Source organism: Erinaceus europaeus, chromosome 6, assembly GCF_950295315.1.
Source record: "Erinaceus europaeus chromosome 6, mEriEur2.1, whole genome shotgun sequence".
Classification (NCBI taxonomy): Eukaryota; Metazoa; Chordata; class Mammalia; order Eulipotyphla; family Erinaceidae; genus Erinaceus; species Erinaceus europaeus.
This window is the reverse complement of record NC_080167.1, coordinates 9,063,549-9,084,000: the sequence shown is the minus strand read 5'-3', so window position 1 is coordinate 9,084,000 and position 20,452 is coordinate 9,063,549. Positions and strand designations below refer to the sequence as shown.

General features: G+C 51.7%; 1 protein-coding gene across 1 annotated transcript in view; it reads right to left on the bottom strand.

Annotated features, from left to right (window-relative positions):
* Positions 1-20,452, bottom strand: part of TESC (tescalcin) — a 36,469-nt gene that overhangs the window by 5,077 nt on the left and 10,940 nt on the right. Inside the window, exon 2 of the mRNA XM_007528741.3 lies at positions 11,832-11,901. Coding sequence (XP_007528803.1) covers positions 11,832-11,901 — 70 coding nt within the window. The remainder of the gene's footprint in view (positions 1-11,831; positions 11,902-20,452) is intronic.

Here is a 20,452-nt window from a genome sequence, read left to right as displayed (position 1 = left end):
TCTTCTCCCCCCACCCCACGCCGGAGCCCTGAGGCCATGCCTGTCAATCTGACCAACACCCCACACACTCAGATGCAGAGGGAGGTGGGGACCCTGCTCCTAGGGCTCAGAGACCAGCTCTCTGGCCATTCCAGAATCGGACAGCATCCAGTGGGCATGTGGACCAATGAGTCTGGCCATCCCCACACAGATGAGCAGAGACCCCACTCCTAGAAGACGTGAAAATGGTGTCCACACAGAAATGTGTTCAGTGCTCATCAGAGGCAGGGAGCCCACTGCTGACTGGGTAAACTGAGGCAGAGGCCCTCCCTGTTACTGGTTCTCCAACACAGGCAACTGAACACACGCTGCTAAGTGAGGGGAGGCAGATCCCCAGGCCACAGGACATCTGTGTCAGCAGCGTGGAGAGTCTGAAGGTGGGCAGGGACGAGGGCTGAGAGTGAGGACAGGTAACTCAGGGTGTTGGGCTTCTTCAGGGGGGTGATGGGAATACTCCCCCGTGAGGCTGGTGATGTTTACAGATGGATAATAGTCAACAAAACTCTGCGATTGAAAAAATGAGATTGTAATATTCAGGGTGAAGTGGATGAACTGGAGGTGACTGTGCCCAGTGAAGTAAGAGGTGAAAGATGGCTACTGGGTGGTTTCACTCATGAGGAATATAGATGACAAGCAAATACACTTACAAAATAAAAATAGGAATCAAACTGTCCCCCAGGTGATTGTGGGTGTGAAACTCTAAGCCAATGACATCACTAATAGTTTCAGTATCCCTGAAAACTCTGTAAACCAGTGACATCACTAATAGCAAAAATCTGGACACTGAGAAGATGGATCAACTGAAAACTCACATCTTAGCTTTAAAAAGAAATATAAGGACTAGGGTGGTAGCACAGTGGGTTAAGTGCAGGTGGTACAAAGCACAAGAACCAGCATAAGGATCCAGGTTCGAGCTCCGCCTACGGGGGGGAGGGAGGAGGTCGCTTCACAGGCAGTGAACCAGGTCTACAGGTGTCTATCTTTCTCTCCCCCTCTGTCTTCCCCCCTCCTCTCTCCATTTCTCTCTGTCCTATCCAACAACAATGACAAAAATAACAAGGGCTGTAACAAGGGCAACAAAAAATGGGAGGAATGCCCTCTAGGAACAGTGAATTCATGGTGCAGGCACTGAGCCCCAGCAATAACCCTGGAGGCAAAAAAAAAAAAAAAGACAATATTAGGTAGTCGGGTGGTAGCGCAGCAGGTTAAGCGCACATGGTGCAAAGCACAAGGACTGGCATAAGGATCCCAATTTGAGCCCCCGGCTCCCCACCTGCAGGGGAGTCACTTCACAAGCAGTGAAGCAGGTCTGCGGGTGTCTTTCTCTCCCCCTCTCTGTCTTCCCCTCCTCTCTCCATTTCTCTCTGACCTATCTAATGACATCAACAACTACAACAATGAAAAACAAGGACAACAAAAAGGGAAAATAAACATAAAAAAAATTTTTTTAAAAGACAAAATTGACTGTCAGGGCTGGGGAGGTGGCTCAGTGGATAGAGGGCAGAACTTGTGTGCGTGAGGCCTGGGATTTGATTCCCAACAATGCATCACAGTGCTGGGTACTCTCTCATACATACAGAAAACACTTTGAAATAAAGATTTAAAAACATCGACAGTGGTGAACACTGAACTCCGGAAGGCGACTCGAATTCAGGAAAGGCACGGTCTGTGCATTTAAAAGAAGTGCCTAGCAGTTTAATCACGGCCTTGTGCCTGGGGCCCCGGGTGAGGCTGGTGGCTGCAGGGAGGGAGGCCTCTGCCCTCTGCCCCACACAGGGCGACTGTGTTCCCAGCACTGCTTCCTGCTCACCTGCAGAGGGCATGGCTGAGACTCAGAGCAGGAGCCCTGGTGGGGAGCTGGGAGTGGGAGGGGAGGCTGCTAGTCAGACGCAGGACTCAAGACAAGTCCACGCCGTGAGGGGCCAGGTGGTGGCACACGCATTGCAGTGCACAAGTGCCAGCGGTCAAGTCCCTGGTTCCCACCTACAGGACAGCAGTGAAGCAGGTCTGCAGGTGTCCTTCTCCCTAACTCCCCTTCCCCTCTCAGTTTCTCTGTGTCATCAAAAATAAAGAAAAGCCTTATGCAGGGGAGTCAAGGCACCACTTGAGGGACCCAGTGAGCACACGCCCTGCTGTAAGGCTCAGAGTTTGATTCCCAGCATCAAGGGAAGCTCCTCAGATGAAGGGAAGATGCTGTGAAGCTTCTCATCGCCACTGCTCTCTAAAAGAAAGATGGAAAAGGTGGTCCCAGCACCCGGAAGTTCTCAGGTGTAGGAGTGACTTGGGAGGTGGAGAGAGTCTTCACTCTCACGGGGGCAGCCATCTTTGCCCAAGTGGCCCATGTGCTTCAATGGCTCGAGCCTTTTCATTCTCCCAACTAAAAGTTTAAAACAAATGGGGGTGGGGGCAGGTGGTGGCGCACCCGGTTGAGTGCATATGTTATAGTGCACAAGGACCCAGGTTCAAGCCCCTGGTCCCCACCTGCAGGAGGAAAGCTTCACAAGTGGTGAAGTAGGGCTGCAGGTGTCTCTCTGTCTCCCCATTCCCTCTTGATTTCTGACTGTCTCTATCCAATAAATAAATAAAGATAATAATAAACAAAAGTTTTAAAAAATAAAATAAATTGGGGGGCGCCTTATGAGGAATGCTTCAATAGAATAAGAAAGGGGCATCAAAAAGGGCAACAAAAGGGAAAATATTTTTTAAAAATTGAAAAATGAAGGGGGCGGGTGGTAGCGCAGCGAGTTAAGTGCACATGGCGCAAAGCTCAGCAACCTGCGTAAGGATCCGGGTTCGAGCCTCAGCTCCCCACCTGCAGGGGTGTCGCTTCACAAGCAGTGAAGCAGGTCTGCAGGTGTCTTTCTCCCCCGTCTTCACTTCTTTCTCAATTTCCCTGTCCTATCCAACAACAGCAGCAGCAAAGGCAGTAACAGTACCAAGGACAACGAAAATGGATAAAGTGGCCTCCAGGAGCAGTGGATCTGTAGTGCAGGCACCGAGCTCCAGCGATAACCCTGGAGGCAAAAAAAAAAGGGGGGGGGTGGGAGAAGCCTTTCTACAGTGAAAACCACTCATTCGAGTCTTACAAAAACACCCACAAAGCTGTTACGAAGCCTGTGTCGTGGAGCTCCACTCAGCAATTAGAGACCTTGTTGTGTCATTGGGGACATGATGGCTGGAGCTGGCAGTGAGCAGGCTTGGTGAAGGACAAGCACTTGCCAGAGCATTTCGCTCATGTGGAACAAAGAATCGAAACACAAACTAAGACCTTGGGAGATCTATGGTGGGAATCACTGGGGTGGGGGAGCACAGAACTCTGCTGGTGGGGTTGTCTAGAACTGCCCCCCCTAGAATGTCACAATCTTGTGACTCACGAAGGCAAAGGCCGGTGCAGGAGCAGTCCTGCACACTTCCTGGAGTCCTGCACACATGAAGTCCTGATGCCACAAATAGAAAAGAAGTTTTAAATTTTCCTGAAGAAAAAAAAAAAGCTTTTGCCTCCAGAGTCATTGCTGGGGCTCAGTGCCTGAACTACAAATCCACTGCTCCTGGAGGCCATTTTCCCCATTTTGTTGCCCTTGTTCTTACTGTTGCCTTTGCTATTGTTGTTGGGCAGGACAGAGAGAAATCAAAAGAGGGGAAGACAGAGGGGGAGAGAAAGACACCTGCAGACCTGCTTCACCGCCTGTGAAGCGACTCCCCTGCAGGTGGGATCCTGCACCGGTCCTTGTGCTTCGTGGCAGGTGTGCTTAACCCGCCGCACTCCCACCCGGCCCCCCTTGTTCTCTTGCTAGAGGATGTGAGCCGGAGAGGAGAGACGCTTGCAGCCCTGCTCCAGAGCTCGTGAAGCTTCTCCCCTGCAGGTGGGGGTGGGGGCGGGGGCGGGGGCTTGAACCCGAGTCCTGGCACATGGGATTGTGGGCTCTAGCGCAAGCCGCTGCCCGTCCCCCTTAACTTTCTCCTCAGGTGACAGGGGAATGCCACTGAGCAGATGGCCCAGCCCACTTTAAACATTCCATATCCTGGTAGGAGAGACAGCACGGCACCATCCATAGGGCTCCGCCAGTGCTGTCTGTGTGCTCCCATGTGGTGCTGGAGCTCAAACCCAGGGCCTCATGCATAATAAACTGTGTTTTACCCACTAGGCCACCTCCTGACTCTTGAAATTTCCATAAAAATTAAAGACCCGGGGGTTGGGCGGTGGCGCAGTGGGCTAAGTGCATGTGGCGCAAAGTGCAGGGACTGGCGTAAGAATCCCGGATCGAGAGTCAGGGGAGTCACTTCACAGGCGGTGAAACAGGTCTGCGGGTGTCTCTTATCTTTCTCTCCCCCCCGTCTTCCCCTCCTCTCTCCATTTCTCTCTGTCCTATCCAACAATGAACAACATCAACAGTGGCAATAATAATAACCACAACAAGGCTACAACAACAAGGGCAACAAAAAGGGGGAAAAATGGCCTCCAGAAGCGGTGGATTCATGGTGCAGGCACCGAGCCCCAGCAATAACCCTGGAGGAAAAAAAAAAAAGGAAAAAAAAAAAATATATATATATATATATAAAAAATTAACCAAACTGGTACTATGGCAGCAGCCACAAAGGCTAAGTCCAAGGGACTGGCTGTGCTGGGGGGTAGGATGAGGAAGTGGATGCAGGGCCAGGAGGTCATGGTGCTGTCACTGTGGTGTCATCTTAGTGCTGTTGACTGGCTACGGAAGAAGGGCAAACGCGAGAAGAAGAAGTGACCAACAGAAGGTGCAGCGAGAGAGAACAGGCAGGACACCCGGAGTTCCTGAGAAGTCACAGTGAGGAGGTGGCCGGGTAACCCAGGGGTCCAGAAAAATCCCAGCCGAGTGACAGCCCACAGGTCCCACTGACTGTGGAAAAGCCCAGAGGCGGCCTTGACCCCCAGGCATGACCTGACACAGGCCCACAGTTCAAGCCCCAGGCACCATACAGAAGGTGCGGTGAAGCAGGGAAAGCCCCAGTGCTGTGCTGTCCGTCTCTTCACAGAATGAACAGCAGCCCGGGAGTCAGGCCTTCATGCATGTGTGAGATCCCAGCTCCACAAAAGAAAAATAAAGACCAAATAACTGGGTCAGGGAGACTGCTCAGAAGTATGGCAACGCACAGGGTTGGGGGCCTCCTCTCCCAGCATGAAGTGGCTGAGCAAGCTGTGGTCTATCTACACACTGGAGTACTACTCAGCTAATGAAAGTGGTGATTTTACCGTTTTCAGCCCATCTTGAATGGAGCATGAAGAAATGTTAAGTGAGATAAGTCAGAAACAGAAGGATGACTATGGGATGATCTCACTCTCAGGCAGAAGTTGAAAAACAAGATCAGAAGAGAAAACACAAGTAGGACCTGAACTGGAATTGGCGTATTGCACCAAAGTCAAAGACTCGGGGGGGGGGGGTGGGGGGAGAGTTCAGGTCCTGGAACATGATGACAGAGGACCCAGTGGGGGTTGTATTGGTTTGTGGAAAACCGGGAAGTGTATTTGCACTGTATTTACTGTCGAGTGTAAAATATTAATCCAATTAAAAAAAAGATAAAAAGAAAAATGAAGTGAGCTGAATAGGCCCTGAGAGCACCAGCTCCAGAACACTGGCAGTGGCACCCACGCCAGTAAGCGCCAAAGACGACGCGGTTACCTGTTACCGTTCTGGTCTAACTGCGCAGCCAGCCCCCAAGGTGTTGCGCTCGGCTGACTGTTAGCAGGCAGGGCCCCCACTGCCACCAGGAAAAGGCATTGCCTCAGCTGCCTCCCCCTCCCCGGGACACTCCCCACTACCTGCTTTCTCGGGCTTGCTGCCTGCCTGGGACTTGGCGTCCAGTTGAAGCTGAACGCCCCATAAATCCTGGTTTCGGTCTCTGTTGCCACCCTCCCAGCTGCCCGGGGGGCCTGCAGGGCAGGTCAGACCTGCTGGGTGGGGTCTCAGCATGGGCTACAGCCTGATGGGTGGCTTCTGCCAAGCCCAGGAGTCAGGGCTTGGGGACAGGACACAGCTCTCTTGGCCTGTCCCCAACTGTCAACTGTCGCACAGGAACACACCTCCTTCCACGCCTCTGCCAAGGCTCCCGCTCCCGTCCCAGGGGCCATCTTTACGCCTGGAGCTACTCGGTGTTTTGCAGGTGCTGTGGCATCTGATCATGCCCCCCACCCCATCCACTCCGTGCCCAGGAAGGGAGATGTGTGTGGTCCAGACAAGGAGGCCCAGAGTAGCAGAGTGAAGAAGCCAGTCACACAGCAAGCAGGGCCCCCCCACCCCTGGCCTCCTCCCACTGTGGTGCTTTGACTTTAAAGGCATCCTCCTCGCCTGCACCAGAGAGGCGGCCAGACCAACATGGGGCCCCAGAGAGGAAGAGGCGACAAAGGAGGGCTGAGCCGGCTTGCTGCAGCTCTGAGGCTCAGCTCCATTGCAGAGCTCCCCCAACCACAGCTGAGGCCCTTCAGCTTCTGAGCCGAGAGGCTCAGCCTGGGACTCCGGCCTCCCTCTCTGAGGGTTTCCACCCCCAGCACCTGCAGAAGGCTGGCTGGGGGGCGGGGTCTGTCTTCACAGGGTGGCTAAATGATTTTTAGCCTCTCTGGCCTGTTTTACTAATCTATAAAATGGGGGGGGAGAGGGAGTCACCAGCCAGGGGCCCTTGAGGAGCTCAAGTGTCTAGTGGCCCCCTGGGGGCTTACAGCTCCCTATTTCTGGTGGCCCTCAGCATTAGTTTTGGGGTCTGGCGAGCCAGGCCAGGGCCACCAGGAAGTAAGATGCTGCTGTTAAAAACATGAATAGGGGGAGTTGGGCAGTAGCACAGCGGGCTAAGTACACGTGGTGCAAAGCGCAAGGAGCGGTGTAAGGATCCCGGTTCGAGCCTCCAGCTCCCCACCTGCAGGGGAGTCACTTCACAGGCGGTGAAGAAAGTCTGCAGGTGTCTATCTTTCTCTCCCCCCTGTCTTCCCCTCCTCTCTCCATTTCTCCTATCCAACAACAACGACATCAATCATAACTACAACAATAACAAAAAAGCAACAAGGCCAACAAAAGGGAAAATAAATTTAAAAAATTAAAAAATAAAAATAAAGAGAAAGGAAAAACAAACAACAATTAAGTGACCCAATTCAAGAAAATGGGGGGACATAGCTACGATTGTATTTCCTCAGTGTCAAAGCGGTTTCTAGGAGATGGGGAGGGGACTCAGCAGGACAGCATGGGCCTGTCATGCTTCAGGCCCTGGGGGTTCAATCCCTGGCCCCGCAGAAAAGTAGAGAGATGTTCTGGCCTCTCTCAAAAGAAAGTACTACAAATAAAATTTAAAAATCAAGCAGTGGGTTTGCCTCTTGCTGCTAGAAGAGCCCCTGAGGGCAGGGAGACCCCTTCCTGGGGTGCTCAGCTCAGACACGTCCTACACAGCATTCTGCCAAACGGCCTCAGAGCTCAGTGCTCTGTGGTAGGGGGAGGGGGCTGAGACATTTCAGGGGCCTGGCAGTGGCAGACCTGGTTGAGCGCATGTTACAATGCACAAGGTCCTGGGTTCAAGGCCCCAGTCCCTGCCTGCAGGAGGGAAACTTGACAAGCAGTGAAGCAGTGCTGCAGGTGTGTCTCTCTTCTCCCTCAATTTCTCTGTCCCTATCAAATCAATTAATTAAATTCTTAAAACACCTATAGTCAGGGGGCTCTCCTAAAAAGCAAGAATGCAGCATTATGACTTCTCTTTTTAAACCACGGCCCTGTGAGGAACCCACACAGGGCAGCCCTGAAACAAACTTTTAAGTGGTCAGGGACTCATCCCGGGCGTCAGACGACTTTCAGGAAGCAGGGCCAGCCAAACCGCAAATCACAGAGTAAAACTGAATTTCTCCAGTTTACACCTTAGGAGTTTTGAGATCCTTAAGTTCAGTCCCGGCTGAAATGGGGACACCCAAGTTACTATGAACAAGGACTGAGGTTCAAGCCCCCAGCCCCCACCTGCAGGAGGGAGCTTTGCAAGCTGCGAGGCAACACTACAGGTGTTTCTCTGCCTCTCTATCCCCTCTCAATTCATCTCTGTCCTAGCAAACAAAAGAAAATAAAACATTTTTAAGAGAGGAAAACCAAGCAAGAATAATAGTACTAACAAGAAAAATAGCATCTTTCAAAAAAAAAAAAAAGGGGCGAGGTGGTGGCACATCTGGTTGAGCACACACGTTATAGTGCATAAGGACCTGGGTTCAAGCCCCTGATCCCCACCTGCAGGGGGAAAGCTTCACAAGTGGCGAATCAGGGCTTCTGGTGTCTCTCTCCCTTTCTATTCCCCCATTCCTCTTGATTTCTGGCTGTTTCTTTCCAATAAAGAAAATAAATTTGGGGGCCAGGTAGGTGGCGCCACACCTGGGTTCCCCACCTGCAGAGGGAAAGCTTTGCGAGTGATGAAGCTGGGCTGCAGGTGTCTCTCTGTCTCTCCCTATCTCCCCCTTCCCTCTCAATTTCTGGCTGTCTCTATCCAATAAATAAAGATTTAAATATTTAAATAAATATATTTAAAAAAAAACAGATTCAATGTATTAGCCCCAGATTCAGAAGCCCACTTCCCCAGGTGGGTTTAAGCACCCCTACACACCCCCCACAGTCCTCACTCTGCTGTGTAATTCTGCTGAAAAGTCACTTAGAGGCCTGGAGGTATTCAGACACTCCCTGTGGGGTCCTGGTATGTTCTCTGGGGGGTTGGCAAAGAAAGCTACACCCCACAGCCCTCACAGAGTGGGGTGTTGGGGCCTCGCTCAGGATCCCTGGTCTAAGCCTTCCTTCTGGGGTGCACAGAACAGATCTTTCCCAGAGCTCCAGAGCCCCAACACAGCACAGGCCCCTTGGACGGCACTAAACGTGTTCAAAGATCAGAGGCTGCAGGCCCGGTCTGGGGTCACTCAGGAGACCTGGGCTAAGCAGGCAGTGGGACCAGACCTGTGTCCAGAGCTGTTTGTCCCTCCTGCCCTGAAGGTCAGGCAGGAAAACTGGGCCCAGAGGAGCTGCCCTTCTCCAGGCCCCAGAGGGAGGTAGGTTAGGCAAAGCAGTTCCGGGAGGTGGAGAGAGCGCCCTTCCGGCAGGCCTGTTTGCTTAAGCCCTGTGGGCTGTCACCTCCTTCCTACAGGCAGGGGGCTGGGCTGCGTGAAGCAGACATGAGAGAGAGAGAGAGAGAGAATTGCAGAGCAGGGAGTCTGAGGCCCTCAGGGGCTTCCGACAACGGGCTCTCAGAGCCAAGTTTATGTCCCAGCTCCTGATCTACCCAGGAGTATTACTTTCCTGTCTATACAACAGGAACAACTTCCGGTGAGATTTTATTCCATTGAAGTAACAGGCTCCAGCTGCGCAGGACAAAACAAAGGAACCTGTGTCCGTGGGTTACTCCTCCTAAGGGGACACTACTCCAGTCCATCCCTCCATACCAGGCCCCAAACCATTCTTTCCCGAGAGCAGAATTCATAGCAGTGGCTCCCGTGACTCCTGTGCTTCGTGCGTCATGAAGGACTTCTCGGGCTGGGAGACAGGTCTCAGGAGAGCACATGCCTTGCTGTACCTGAGGCCCTGGGCTTGAGGACCAGCATCCTATGGGGGAACCACCACACATGGCTGGCTCCCACCTCCCTTCACCAGGTACCAGTGAGGCTGAGGTGGGGGATTGAAGGTTGAATCTCAGCTGCCAGAATTCAGTCTTAACTACGGATCAAAACAGAAAACACCAGGATCCGAGCTCTGGAAACGGGTGCTTTGAAAATGCAGCCACACTGAATAATGAACTGTAAGCCTCTCTCTGGACAGACTTTCAAAAGTGAATATTTACACATCCACACCCATAAAACTCGGATAAAATTTAAGTCTGTTTATTAAGGAGGGCATTTTCTTGGGACAACGGGAAGGTTTGTTTCCCAAGTTCCAAGACTGTCACCAGGAGCCCCTGAATGTTCTCTGGGGGAGAGCCCTGTTCACGTGGTGCTGGAAACCACCTGGCAGCAGCTCAGTCCAGAACTACTTCTGTAACTGTGATCACCTGTTGGTCTGCTTCTAATTCTGCTTCTAAGACCCCTTCTGTTTCATTGGTTGAATCCCCCCTGCTTAACACTGTATTCTATTTACATAAACCACTGTTAACTAAGCACCGCCCTGCCTGCAGGGCATTGGTTTAATCCCCACTGGTTCATGATGTCTTTTTGCTCCGCCCCCTCTCCTAGTACACCCTGATTTCCACCAGTCACTTTTGCTCCACCCTCTCTAGGTCACATCCTGTTTGCACCCTACTTGGCCAGTATATATAAGGACAGGATTGTGATTATAGTTAGTTTAGATGGCTCAGATTGCGCTGCATTCTGCATGGATAAAGAGATACTGCGTACAGCTCAGCCATGAGTCCCTGGTCGTCTGTCTCCTGCCCGCGAAGCTAGCCCGGCAATCACCAGCTCACCGAGGCCCTCTGGTTAAATAAGCTAGCGCTAAAATAACTCAAACACTGTGTAAGATGTAACCCAGCCACCAAGACTCAACCCAACCTCTAGCTCAGACACAACCCAACAACTATCTAAAGCCAAACCCAACTCCATCGAAGACTAAACCAACAACAACCCCCATCTAAGATTCAACCCAGTCACCATGGAACACCACATTCTCTTAGATAACATAGCTCAGGGCCGGGGGGTGGTACACACATTACAGATTGCAAGGTCTCAGGTTCAATCCCCCAATCCTCACCCTTGGGAAAGTTTCACAACTGGTGCTATAATACTGCAGGTGTCTCTCTGTCTCTCTATTGCCCTTTTCCCTTTTTATTTTAGTCTCTATCCAAAATTTTATATATATATATATATATATATATATATATATATATATATATATATATATATATATATATATTTTAAAAGAGAGAGGTGAAGAACACAGCTCCAGGAATTCCTCCTCAAAAAATCAACTTATTAACAATAATAACAACAGTGGTCCAGGAGGTGGCGCAGTAGCTAAGGCGCTAGAGTCTCAAGCAAGAGGTCCTGAGTTCAATCCCTGGCAGCACATTCTCATTAATAAATAAAATCTTAAAAAAACAACAAGGGCAACAGAAATGGGGGAAAATGGGGGCCAGGTGGTGGCTCACCTGACTAAGTATACATATTACAGTGCACAAGGACACTGGTTCAAGCTCCTAGTCCCCATGTGCAGGGGGGAAGCTTCAGGAGTGGTGAAGCAGGGCTACAGATGTCTCTTTCTCTCTCTCTCTCTCCCCCGCTCCCCCTCTCAGTTTCTGTCTATCCAATAATAAAAATAAATATAAATATTAAAAAAACACAGCATAAGGAAGGCAGTTCTCCTGGAGTCCACGATCCAGCCTTATGCTAGAATTAACCCCCAGAGGAAGCAGCAGTATCAAGAGACGGAACCAATGACAAACTGAATTTGGGCTGCACACCAGCCTGGATTCACCTTTGGGTGCCCTGCACTGAGCATAAGCCTGGCAGCCCACAGGCTGCGTTGATGGCTGCGATGCCCAGGACTCAGCTCAGAGATGGCACAGGCTCCCCTGGAGGTAGTCGGAGTAAAGAGGGCTTAGTGGACCAGCTCCCCACACTCACCTCTTCAGTCTAAGTTAGTTTCCTGATCCTAATAGAAAGACCGTCTTATCTAGAGGGAGCCAGAAGGATTAAAATGATCACAGGTTTGGCTCTGGTGAAGAGATGAGGCTCATCTTTTGCAGAACCGCAGAGCACTTAGAGACCAGAGGGAGGAGGAGTCTCCAGGGCAGGGACCCACCTGCCACCCAGAGCTGGCCGCAGAGCTTACCGAATAGTGGGCTGGTCTCCACTCAGCTGCTTAAACCGCCGATGGAGCTGCTCAATCTGGTCCGAGGAGACTGAGGTGCAGGAGAGAGAAAGGAAACACGGAAGGGAAAGAAAGTTAGTGATGGTTGTACTTGTGGAGCTGCCCAGAAGGCTGGAGACATCTCTGGGCCCTGCCTCGACCTCCTGTTCCTGTCAATGAAGAAACCAACAGGGAGTTTCTGGCTCTTCAGTGGTCAGCCCTGGGCTCTTAGTTTTGACCCAACAATAGCTCCTGACAACACACGTGAACCACTGGAGGCTGGGCACAGCTATTCGAGCTCCCTCTCCCCACTACTGAAGACGGGTGTTCTCCTCAGATGGGCTTTGTGTCATGTTGAGGATTGTGCAGGGAAGGTGGCCCAGCGGGAGAGTACCACCTTCCACGTTCGAGGCCCTGGGTTTCCACCCCAGCATCACATGGGAGCACCACGGGCAGCACGGAGAAAGCTCCATGGATGGTGGAGTGGTGCTCTGTGTCTCTCCTCTCTGTCCGCCTCCCTCTAAAATGGGACCGGGGAGACGTCTCGATAGTTTATGAACACACAAGACCCCGGGTTCACTCCCTGGCACCACGTTCAAATAGGAAGAGGGAACCTGGCTCAGGCTGGTGTTGGAGTGAGCTGGGAGCCTTGGGGAGAACGTGACTGAGCAAGGCTGACTGCAGGGAGGAAGCGGAACTGCTCACGTCTGCTGTGGAGGAGATACTGCAGGTACGTGAACAGTGTCACTGCAGTCAACCTTGTTTTATTAGAACACAAGAAAAAAACAACTTATTTCAAGCAAGGTTGCATAAACTGACACTAGTCAAGGACCTGGCTTTCTTGTGTGTCACTTTGCTTAAACCTGCAAGTTTCCAAAACTGTCTAAGGTATTAAATGAGAACTCTTACTATATTTAGAGTCCCCGGGAGTTTCAGAAAAACTGAGCACAGGAGACTTTTTTTTTCCCCTGCCAGGACTTTGTTGGGGACTTCCCAACACTGTTTTCCTCTTGGAGATAGAAAGTGAGAGAAAGAGGTACAGAGATCTAGAGAAGACACCACAGCACTACTCTGCTTGTGAAGCTTCCTCCACGCAGATGCTCCTAGGCAGTGCTGGGAGGCTTGGACCCAGGCCCTTGCACATGGCCCAAGTGTGCGCTCTACCAGGTGAGCTATCTCCTGCCCCCAGGAGAGTCTTTTCTAAGTTTTAATTATCTGTATTTATTAGATAGAGATGGCCAGAAATTGAGAGAGGAGGGGGAGATAGATAGGGAGAGAGAGACAGAGAGACACCTGCAGCCCTGCTTCACCACTCTCAAAGCCTTGCCCCTGCAGGTGGGGACGGGGGCTTGGACCGGGGTCCTTGGGCCCTGTAATGTGTGCGAACCACCAGGTGTGCCACCAACCAGCCTCGAGTTTTCCCGTAAAATTTTTTGCTGGTGGGCCATGTTTCTCCCACTGTTCAGAGGTTTTTTAGAAGTCCCACCTTTACATTTGAGGGCTGGGGAGACAGCATAATGGTTACTATACAGAGAGACTTTCGTGCTCTAAGGTCCCAGGTTCAATCCCCAGCACCACCATAAGCCGGAGCTAAACAGTGCTTTGGTCTCTCCCTGCCTCCCTCTCACGTTAAAATAAAAAGAAAAATGAAAAGTGAATTGAAGTCCCTCACACGTCCAAGAGCTGCTCACACACATTTATGAACCTTTTTGCTTCATCTTCTCCACCACCCGTTAGTGTGCAACTGCTTTGTCTCTGCTTTGCCAACGCCAACCAAGATCTGCGCTGAGGCCCACGGGCTGGGACTCAACCGCGATACCACACGGCCACTCACAGCTGCACCTAGAAGCACACAGATCACCCAACTGGCTGATGTGGGCGTCTCGGTTAATTCCTGGGGGCTGCTCGTCTTCAGGAACAATTTCCCAAAACCAGGGCGGGACTGGGGACAGCCATCTCCTGCCAGCATCCTCCCGGCCCATTCGCCTCTTGAGTACAAGTCCTGTGCTCTGCGCAGAGCAAGCCCCCCCCCAGCCTCCTCTCGTTCCAGCACAAGCTGATATCTGGGGACAACTGGTCTCCATTCTTTTTGATAGGATAGAGAGAAATTGAGAGGGAAGGGGGAGACAGAGTCAGGACACCTGCGGCCCTGACTGTTCACTAAGGTGTGCCGTCCCCTGACCCCAGCCCCCTTCCTTCACGTCGTTTTTTTCTGGCCCAAAGCTATGATGACTTCATAAATCTAGGGCTCAGACTCCTCAGCCTCCCTCAGAGCTGTGGCTTGCCAGAAGATGCCGTCGTGAGGAAGGGACCCCACATGTTCACTGTCCCCAAGTTGCAGGTGTAGAAACTTGACACTCAGACTGGGTGACCACGGTTTCTGAAGAAAGATGTCATTACGTTCATGTCAACCATAGTGTACCTGGTGGCCCGGCAATCCCACGCCTAGACATGGCCCCACAGAAATGCCGACTCAGAGGAAGTTGAGAAGGTATTCACAAGGGCACCATCTTAATAGTCTGAAACTGGAAACTACCCTGAATCCCCAGCATGGCAGAGGCACAGTGGCTACCTTATTCCAACAGAATACAGCCACAGAAAGGACCAAACAGTCTGTGCAGTGCCTGGGGCGAGTTCTAAAAGCCCAGTAACAGGGGTCTAGGAATAGCCCAGCAGGCAAAGCATGTGCCTTGCATTAAGAGGTCCTGGGTTCAGTCCCCAACACAACATGGGCACAGCACCATGGGGGGCTCCAGAGACAGTGAGCAGTGCATTAGTTTCTGTCCCTCCATCCTCTCTCTCTCTCTCTCTCTCTCTCGGGAATAAAAATCTACAAACTAGGCCAGGGAGATCATTCAGTGAGGCCCAGTGCTACATATAAACAAAAACATTAACCGGGAAAGGTCAGACATGAGAAGTTTATCTCTATGCTCCCCTCTAGAAAAGCTCAAAAACAGGTCAAATTCATCCTTTTTTTGTTTTCATTTTCCCAGACAATGTATGGGAGAAAGAGAGGAGAGACACCACGGCACTGCTTTGTGAAGTCTGCCCTCTGTATGGTGCTACCACGTAGTGGTGCCAGGGCTCCGGCCACCACCAGGTCCCTGTGGAGGGTAAAGTGTCTGCTCCACGAGGTGAGCCATCTCCCGGGCCCCTGTGCTCTTGCTTAATCCTACCCATGATCCTTTCAGGGGCAGGCTGCTCCCACTTCACAGAATAGAGAAGGGAGGCCCTAGAGAGCTCAGTCACTTCCAGGTCACTCACGGCAACGGGCAGAGCCAGGGCTCCAGTACAAAGTGTCTGTCAGAGCACATGTATGATTCCATTTCATTGATTTTTGTTTTTTACTGACATTGCTCAATGCTCCCCCTATGGTGATCACAGGTGGGACCCAGTTCCCTTTCACTGCCCCAGATTAAAACCAAATCCACTAGGCTGTGGAGCAATGATAAGGATCAGAACAGCCAGACACAGGCCCCCTCTGTGGACAACGAGCTGTCTGAACTCAGCTGTGCTGAGGGGAAGGGGTCAGGGACGGCGACGCCATGTCTGTGAGCTGCTGCCAGGGGCCATCGATCACCTGGGGCTGGGGGAGGAGGTTGGGGGGGGGTCACCATGAATAGCCACTCACGGTCTTTCTGGGGGTGGGAGTGTGGCCAGTTCTAAATTCGGATGGCCTGCGATTATACTGATAACTCCTGAGTGCACTTTAAGTGGGTGAAATGCACAGCACTTGAGTTATAAATAAAGCTATTAAAACAGTTTTTAAAAGATTAAACAAGTAGCATAGCTGGGGAGGTGGTACAGTGGCTACAACTATGGTCTTAAAAGCCTGGGGTGGGGGGAGTCGGGTGGTGGCGCAGCAGGTTAAGCCCACGTGGTGCAAAGCACAAGGACCAGTGTAAGGATCCCGGTTCAAGCCCCCGGCTCCCCACCTGCAGGGAAGTCGCTTCACAGGCGGTGAAGCAGGTCTGCAGGTGTCTCTCTTTCCCTCCCCTCCTCTCTCTATTTCTCTCTGTCCTATCCAACAACGACGACATCAATAATAACTACTACAATAAAAAAACAATAAGGACAACAAAAGTGAATAAATATTTAAAAAATTTAAAAAGCTTAAAGGGGGGCATGTGTTACCATGTGTAAGGACCTGGGTTCGAGCCCCTGCTCCCCACTTTCATGGGGAGTGAAGCAATGCTGCCAGTGTCTCTCTCATTATCTCCCCCTCTCCACTCAACTTTCTCTGTCCTAGCAAATAAAACAAAGAAAAAAGGGGGACCTGGCAGTAGCACAGTAAGTTAAGCGGACACAGTGCAAAACACAAGGATACACATAAGGATCCTGGTCGAGGCCCCAGTTCCCCACCTGTGGGGGGGGGTCGCTTCACAAACAGTGAAGCAGGAAGGGCCGTGTAAGCCAGAAGCACCACATTTCCCTAGTGAAGATTCTGGAGGCTCTACACAGACTACTGGATTCAAACAGGAGCGCTCAAGAGGCCATGTCGCGGCTGTGGGAAGCTCAGCTCAGCCTCCTTGCTCCCAAGAGGCTCCCCCACCCCCCAAGAACCCAGGCTCTAGGCAGGATGCTGTGGGTTCCGCTCCTGGGGTTCCTGGGATGGGAATCTTTCTTCCCACCTCCCTTCCCCTCCCATCTGTCTGGGCCCCTGGGAGGTCACAGTCGTCCTGGGGACAGGGACAAAGGCAGCTTCATGCCTTGTTATTCTTGGTTTTAAGATTGCCACCTGAGGGTAGGTACCCTGTTCCAGGCAGCTGCTGGGAGCAAAATCCTCCCATCCTGGCTCCTTGAGGGGTGTGTGGGAGGAGGGGAGGGGACTTAGCACCTTGTATTGAAAAATTTAAGCAGAAAAATCTGTCCCTGGTGCCCAGAATGAAGCCACTTGGGTGGCAAGTCCACAGGGAAGTGTGCTCGGGTGTGAATCACTAGCCAGGCTCAGTACGGAAGCCAGCAGACACCATATCTCTGGCTTGTGACGCATCAGCCTTCATGCCTGGGACCTGAGCTCAGTGCCCTGGTCTCTCGCTCTCCCTCTCCCCTCATGGAAATAGAATCTTTTTAAAAACATGAATGAGTTTTATATCAAGCAGCTTAGACTAACTAAAATATATAAGGAAATGCATAGCTGTAAGTAAATACACAAAGATATCATTAAAATTTCACCAGTTTTTATACTTAAGATTTTTATATATATATATTACATGACAGAGAGACAGCACCACTCTGTATACACAGTCCTGGGGATCAAACCAGGGACCCAAGCAAGAGTCCAAAATCCTGGCAGGTGAGCAAGCCCCTTCTCCAGAGACTCCTCTGGCTTTTTAAATTTTTTGCCGTTAAGGGCTTTGCTTTTTCTTTTATTATTATTTTTTTATATTTATTTTTCCCTTTTTGTTGCCCTTATTTTCTATTGTTGTAGATGTCGTTGTTGTCAGACAGGACAGAGAGAAATGGAGAGGGGAAGAGAAGACAGAGAGGGGGAGAGAAAGACAGACACCTGCAGACCTGCTTCACCGCCAGTGAAGCGACTCCCCTGCAGGTGGGGAGCCGGGGGCTTGAACCAGGATCCTTTTGCCGATCCTTGCACTTTGTGCCATATGCACTTAACCCGCTGCACTACCGCCCGACTCCCCTTTTTTTCTTTTTAATCATTTTTTTTCTTGCTAGTGAGTAAAAAAGGAGAGAGAGAGACAGAGAGAGAGAGAGAGAGAGAGAGAGAGGAAGCCTCCCTTGTGGGTATAGTGGCGTTGACCAGAGTCCACTTCTCCATCACCTGCTATTTCCACATGTGGCTGCCAGATAGTTCTGAAGGACGTTACACATACATGACTCCTACAAAACTCAGCAGTCCTCCCCCCCGCCTAGTGCCTGTGCTGGGCAGCGCTGGGGTGTGTTCCATGAACTGGCAGCGTGATCACCCAGAACTGAGATAAGTGCACAAGAATAAACAGATAAGAGGGAGCACGGCTGCCTGCTAAGGACAAGAGAAACTGGAGAAAAGGCTGTGGGAGGAGTGGTCACAAGAAACTGATTAAAAAAAATCCTGAAACATTCCTATGCCCAGGACAGAAGATTACACAGCCTAAAAATATTTTTTCATATTCAGAACAGAGAGACAGAGAGACCTGCAGCACTGTTTCACCACTTCTGAAGTTTCCCCCTGCAGGTGAGGACTTGAGCCTTGAACCTGGGTCCTTGAACACTGTGGCACGTACATTCCACCAGGTACACCAGTGCCTGGCCTCCTTTTATTTAAATATATATATATATATATGTATATATATGTACATGAAGAAAGACAACACTGCAGTTCTGACATACAGTGGTGCTGGGGATTGAGCAAGGTATGCAAGTCTGGTGCACTACCATTGTGCTATGGTGATGGTTATAAAAGGCTCTGTTCTGGGAGTCGGGCGGTAGTGCAGCAGTTTAAGCACACGTGGCACAAAGTGCAAGGACCGGTGTAAGGATCCTGGTTCAAGCCCCTGGTTCCCCACCTGCAGGGGAGCCGCTTCACAGGCGGTGAAGCAGGTCTGCAGGTGTCTGTCTTTCTCTCCCCCTCTCTGTCTTCCCCTCCTCTCTCCATTTCTCTCTGTCCTATCCAACAACGATGACATCAATAATAACTACAACAATAAAACAAGGGCAACAAAAGGGAATAAAAATAATTTTAACAATAACAAATATAATTTTAAAAAGAAATGGAGACAAAGAGGGGAGAGACTACAGCCCCGCTCCACCATCCCTGAAGACCCCCGGGGTCCTGTTGCTCCTGGATGGCTGTGGTGCTTGAACCCACTGCCCAGAGCATCCTAAGGCACACCGTCTGGGGGAGCTGTTTCCAGGCCCTGTTCTTCTGCAGCTACAGGGATTACGTGTATAATCTGTCTGCATTTACAATGCCGGCTCTGAGGAAAAACAGAGCAAGTGCTGCTGAGGCTATGGAGACACCGGTGGCCAGGTGGAAACGGCAAACGGCGAGGCCGAGGTGAAGAAACCAGGCCCCTTGATAAATTAAACAGATGAGCCTTCCAACCCAGAAATTCCACTCCCGAGCACACGCCCAGCCAAGACCAGGGAAGACAGAGGTGGTTCAAGTTCGCAGCAACGCTGCTCACAATATTCCACAGGGGGGAACCACCCCACTGGCCAGCTCAGAGAAACCCATGGGCAGAGCCACGCGCGGCCCTGCCTGGCCCCTGGGGTCTCGGTCACTGGCAGAACAGACCGCACACGTGCTGTGGCCCAGAGGGCTCTGCAGCCGCCTCCTGGCAGACACAGTGCCAGCCTGGCCTGAGGATGATGACTGCTCCTCGGCACCATGCCACATCAGTGTCAGTTCACCCAGCGAGGAAGGCAGCGGACCCACACTCCAGCACGGACGAGCCAGGCACCGTGCTCAGAGGGGAGGCCACCGAGTGGGGCTCTGTTCACAGACCGGATGGAGGGAGCTAAGCGGGGAGAAGTGAGGGGTGGTTGCCCAGGTGGGGTCCTGGCCTTAGGCCCGGTCTATCTGACTGACTGCTAAGAGGCAGCACTGGGAAGGGGTCTCTGTGCCTGAGGGACCTCCCCAAGTCCTACCTGCCTCATCTGGATGGACTAACCAGAACTCTACCCCCAGCCCCAGGATGCAGAGGCGAGCCGGTCCAAAAAGACTCTCATACCTGAGGCTCCCAAGTCCCAGGTTCAATCCCCCACACCACCACAAGCCAGAGCTGAGCAGTGCTTTGTTCTCTTTCTGGTTCCTCTGGGTGTCTGGTTCAAGGCAGAAAGGTGAAATGACAGCACCCCTGCTGAGGCGAGGGCCAGCTTCTCATCTATAAATGGGGTTGCTAGGGTCGCAACCCACCCCCACCTGCAGCTCCCCTCCTTCCTCTCAAATGCCTGCTGCCCCCCAACTTCACACAGCAACCATCACTAAAAGGTAGGAACCCCCACAAAGGCTGGTGGGTGGGCAAACCATGGCCCACCATGCAGGGGGGTGCCAGCCCCCCACAATGAGGGAGGGAGGGAGTTGCAGACCATAGTCAGGAGGAAGATGAAGCACCCAGAACCCCTGGAGGGCCTGTGTTCACACCACGGAAGTGGCCAGGACTCAGGAAGGAGGCTGGCGGTTGCCGGGGCTGTGGGCTGAGGAAGAAGTGACCGCTGATGGGCTCGGGCTTTTGTGGGAGGAGTGAGGAAGCTGTTCCGGAAACAGATAGCGGTGAGGTCTGAGCAACACTGCCCATGAACTGAAGGTCCGCTGTGTGGAGGCTCAGAGGCTGGTCTAGGGAGGTGGTTCAGCAAGCAGAGGCAAGAGCGCGAGGCTTCCAGTCCCAGCACCACGTTTTTGCATGTTACTTTTTTTTTTGCCTCCATGGTTATTGCTGGGCTCGGAGCCTGCACTGCGAATCCACTGCTCCTGGAGGCTATTTTTTTCTCCTTTGTTGCCCTTGTTGTTTATCATTGTTGTTGGATAGGACAGAGAGAAATGGAGAGAGGAGGGGGAGGCAGAGAGGGGGAGAGAAAGATAGACACCTGCAGACCTGCTTCACCGCTTGTGAATCTACCCTACCTGCAGGTGGGGAGCCGGAGGCTAGAATGCAGTC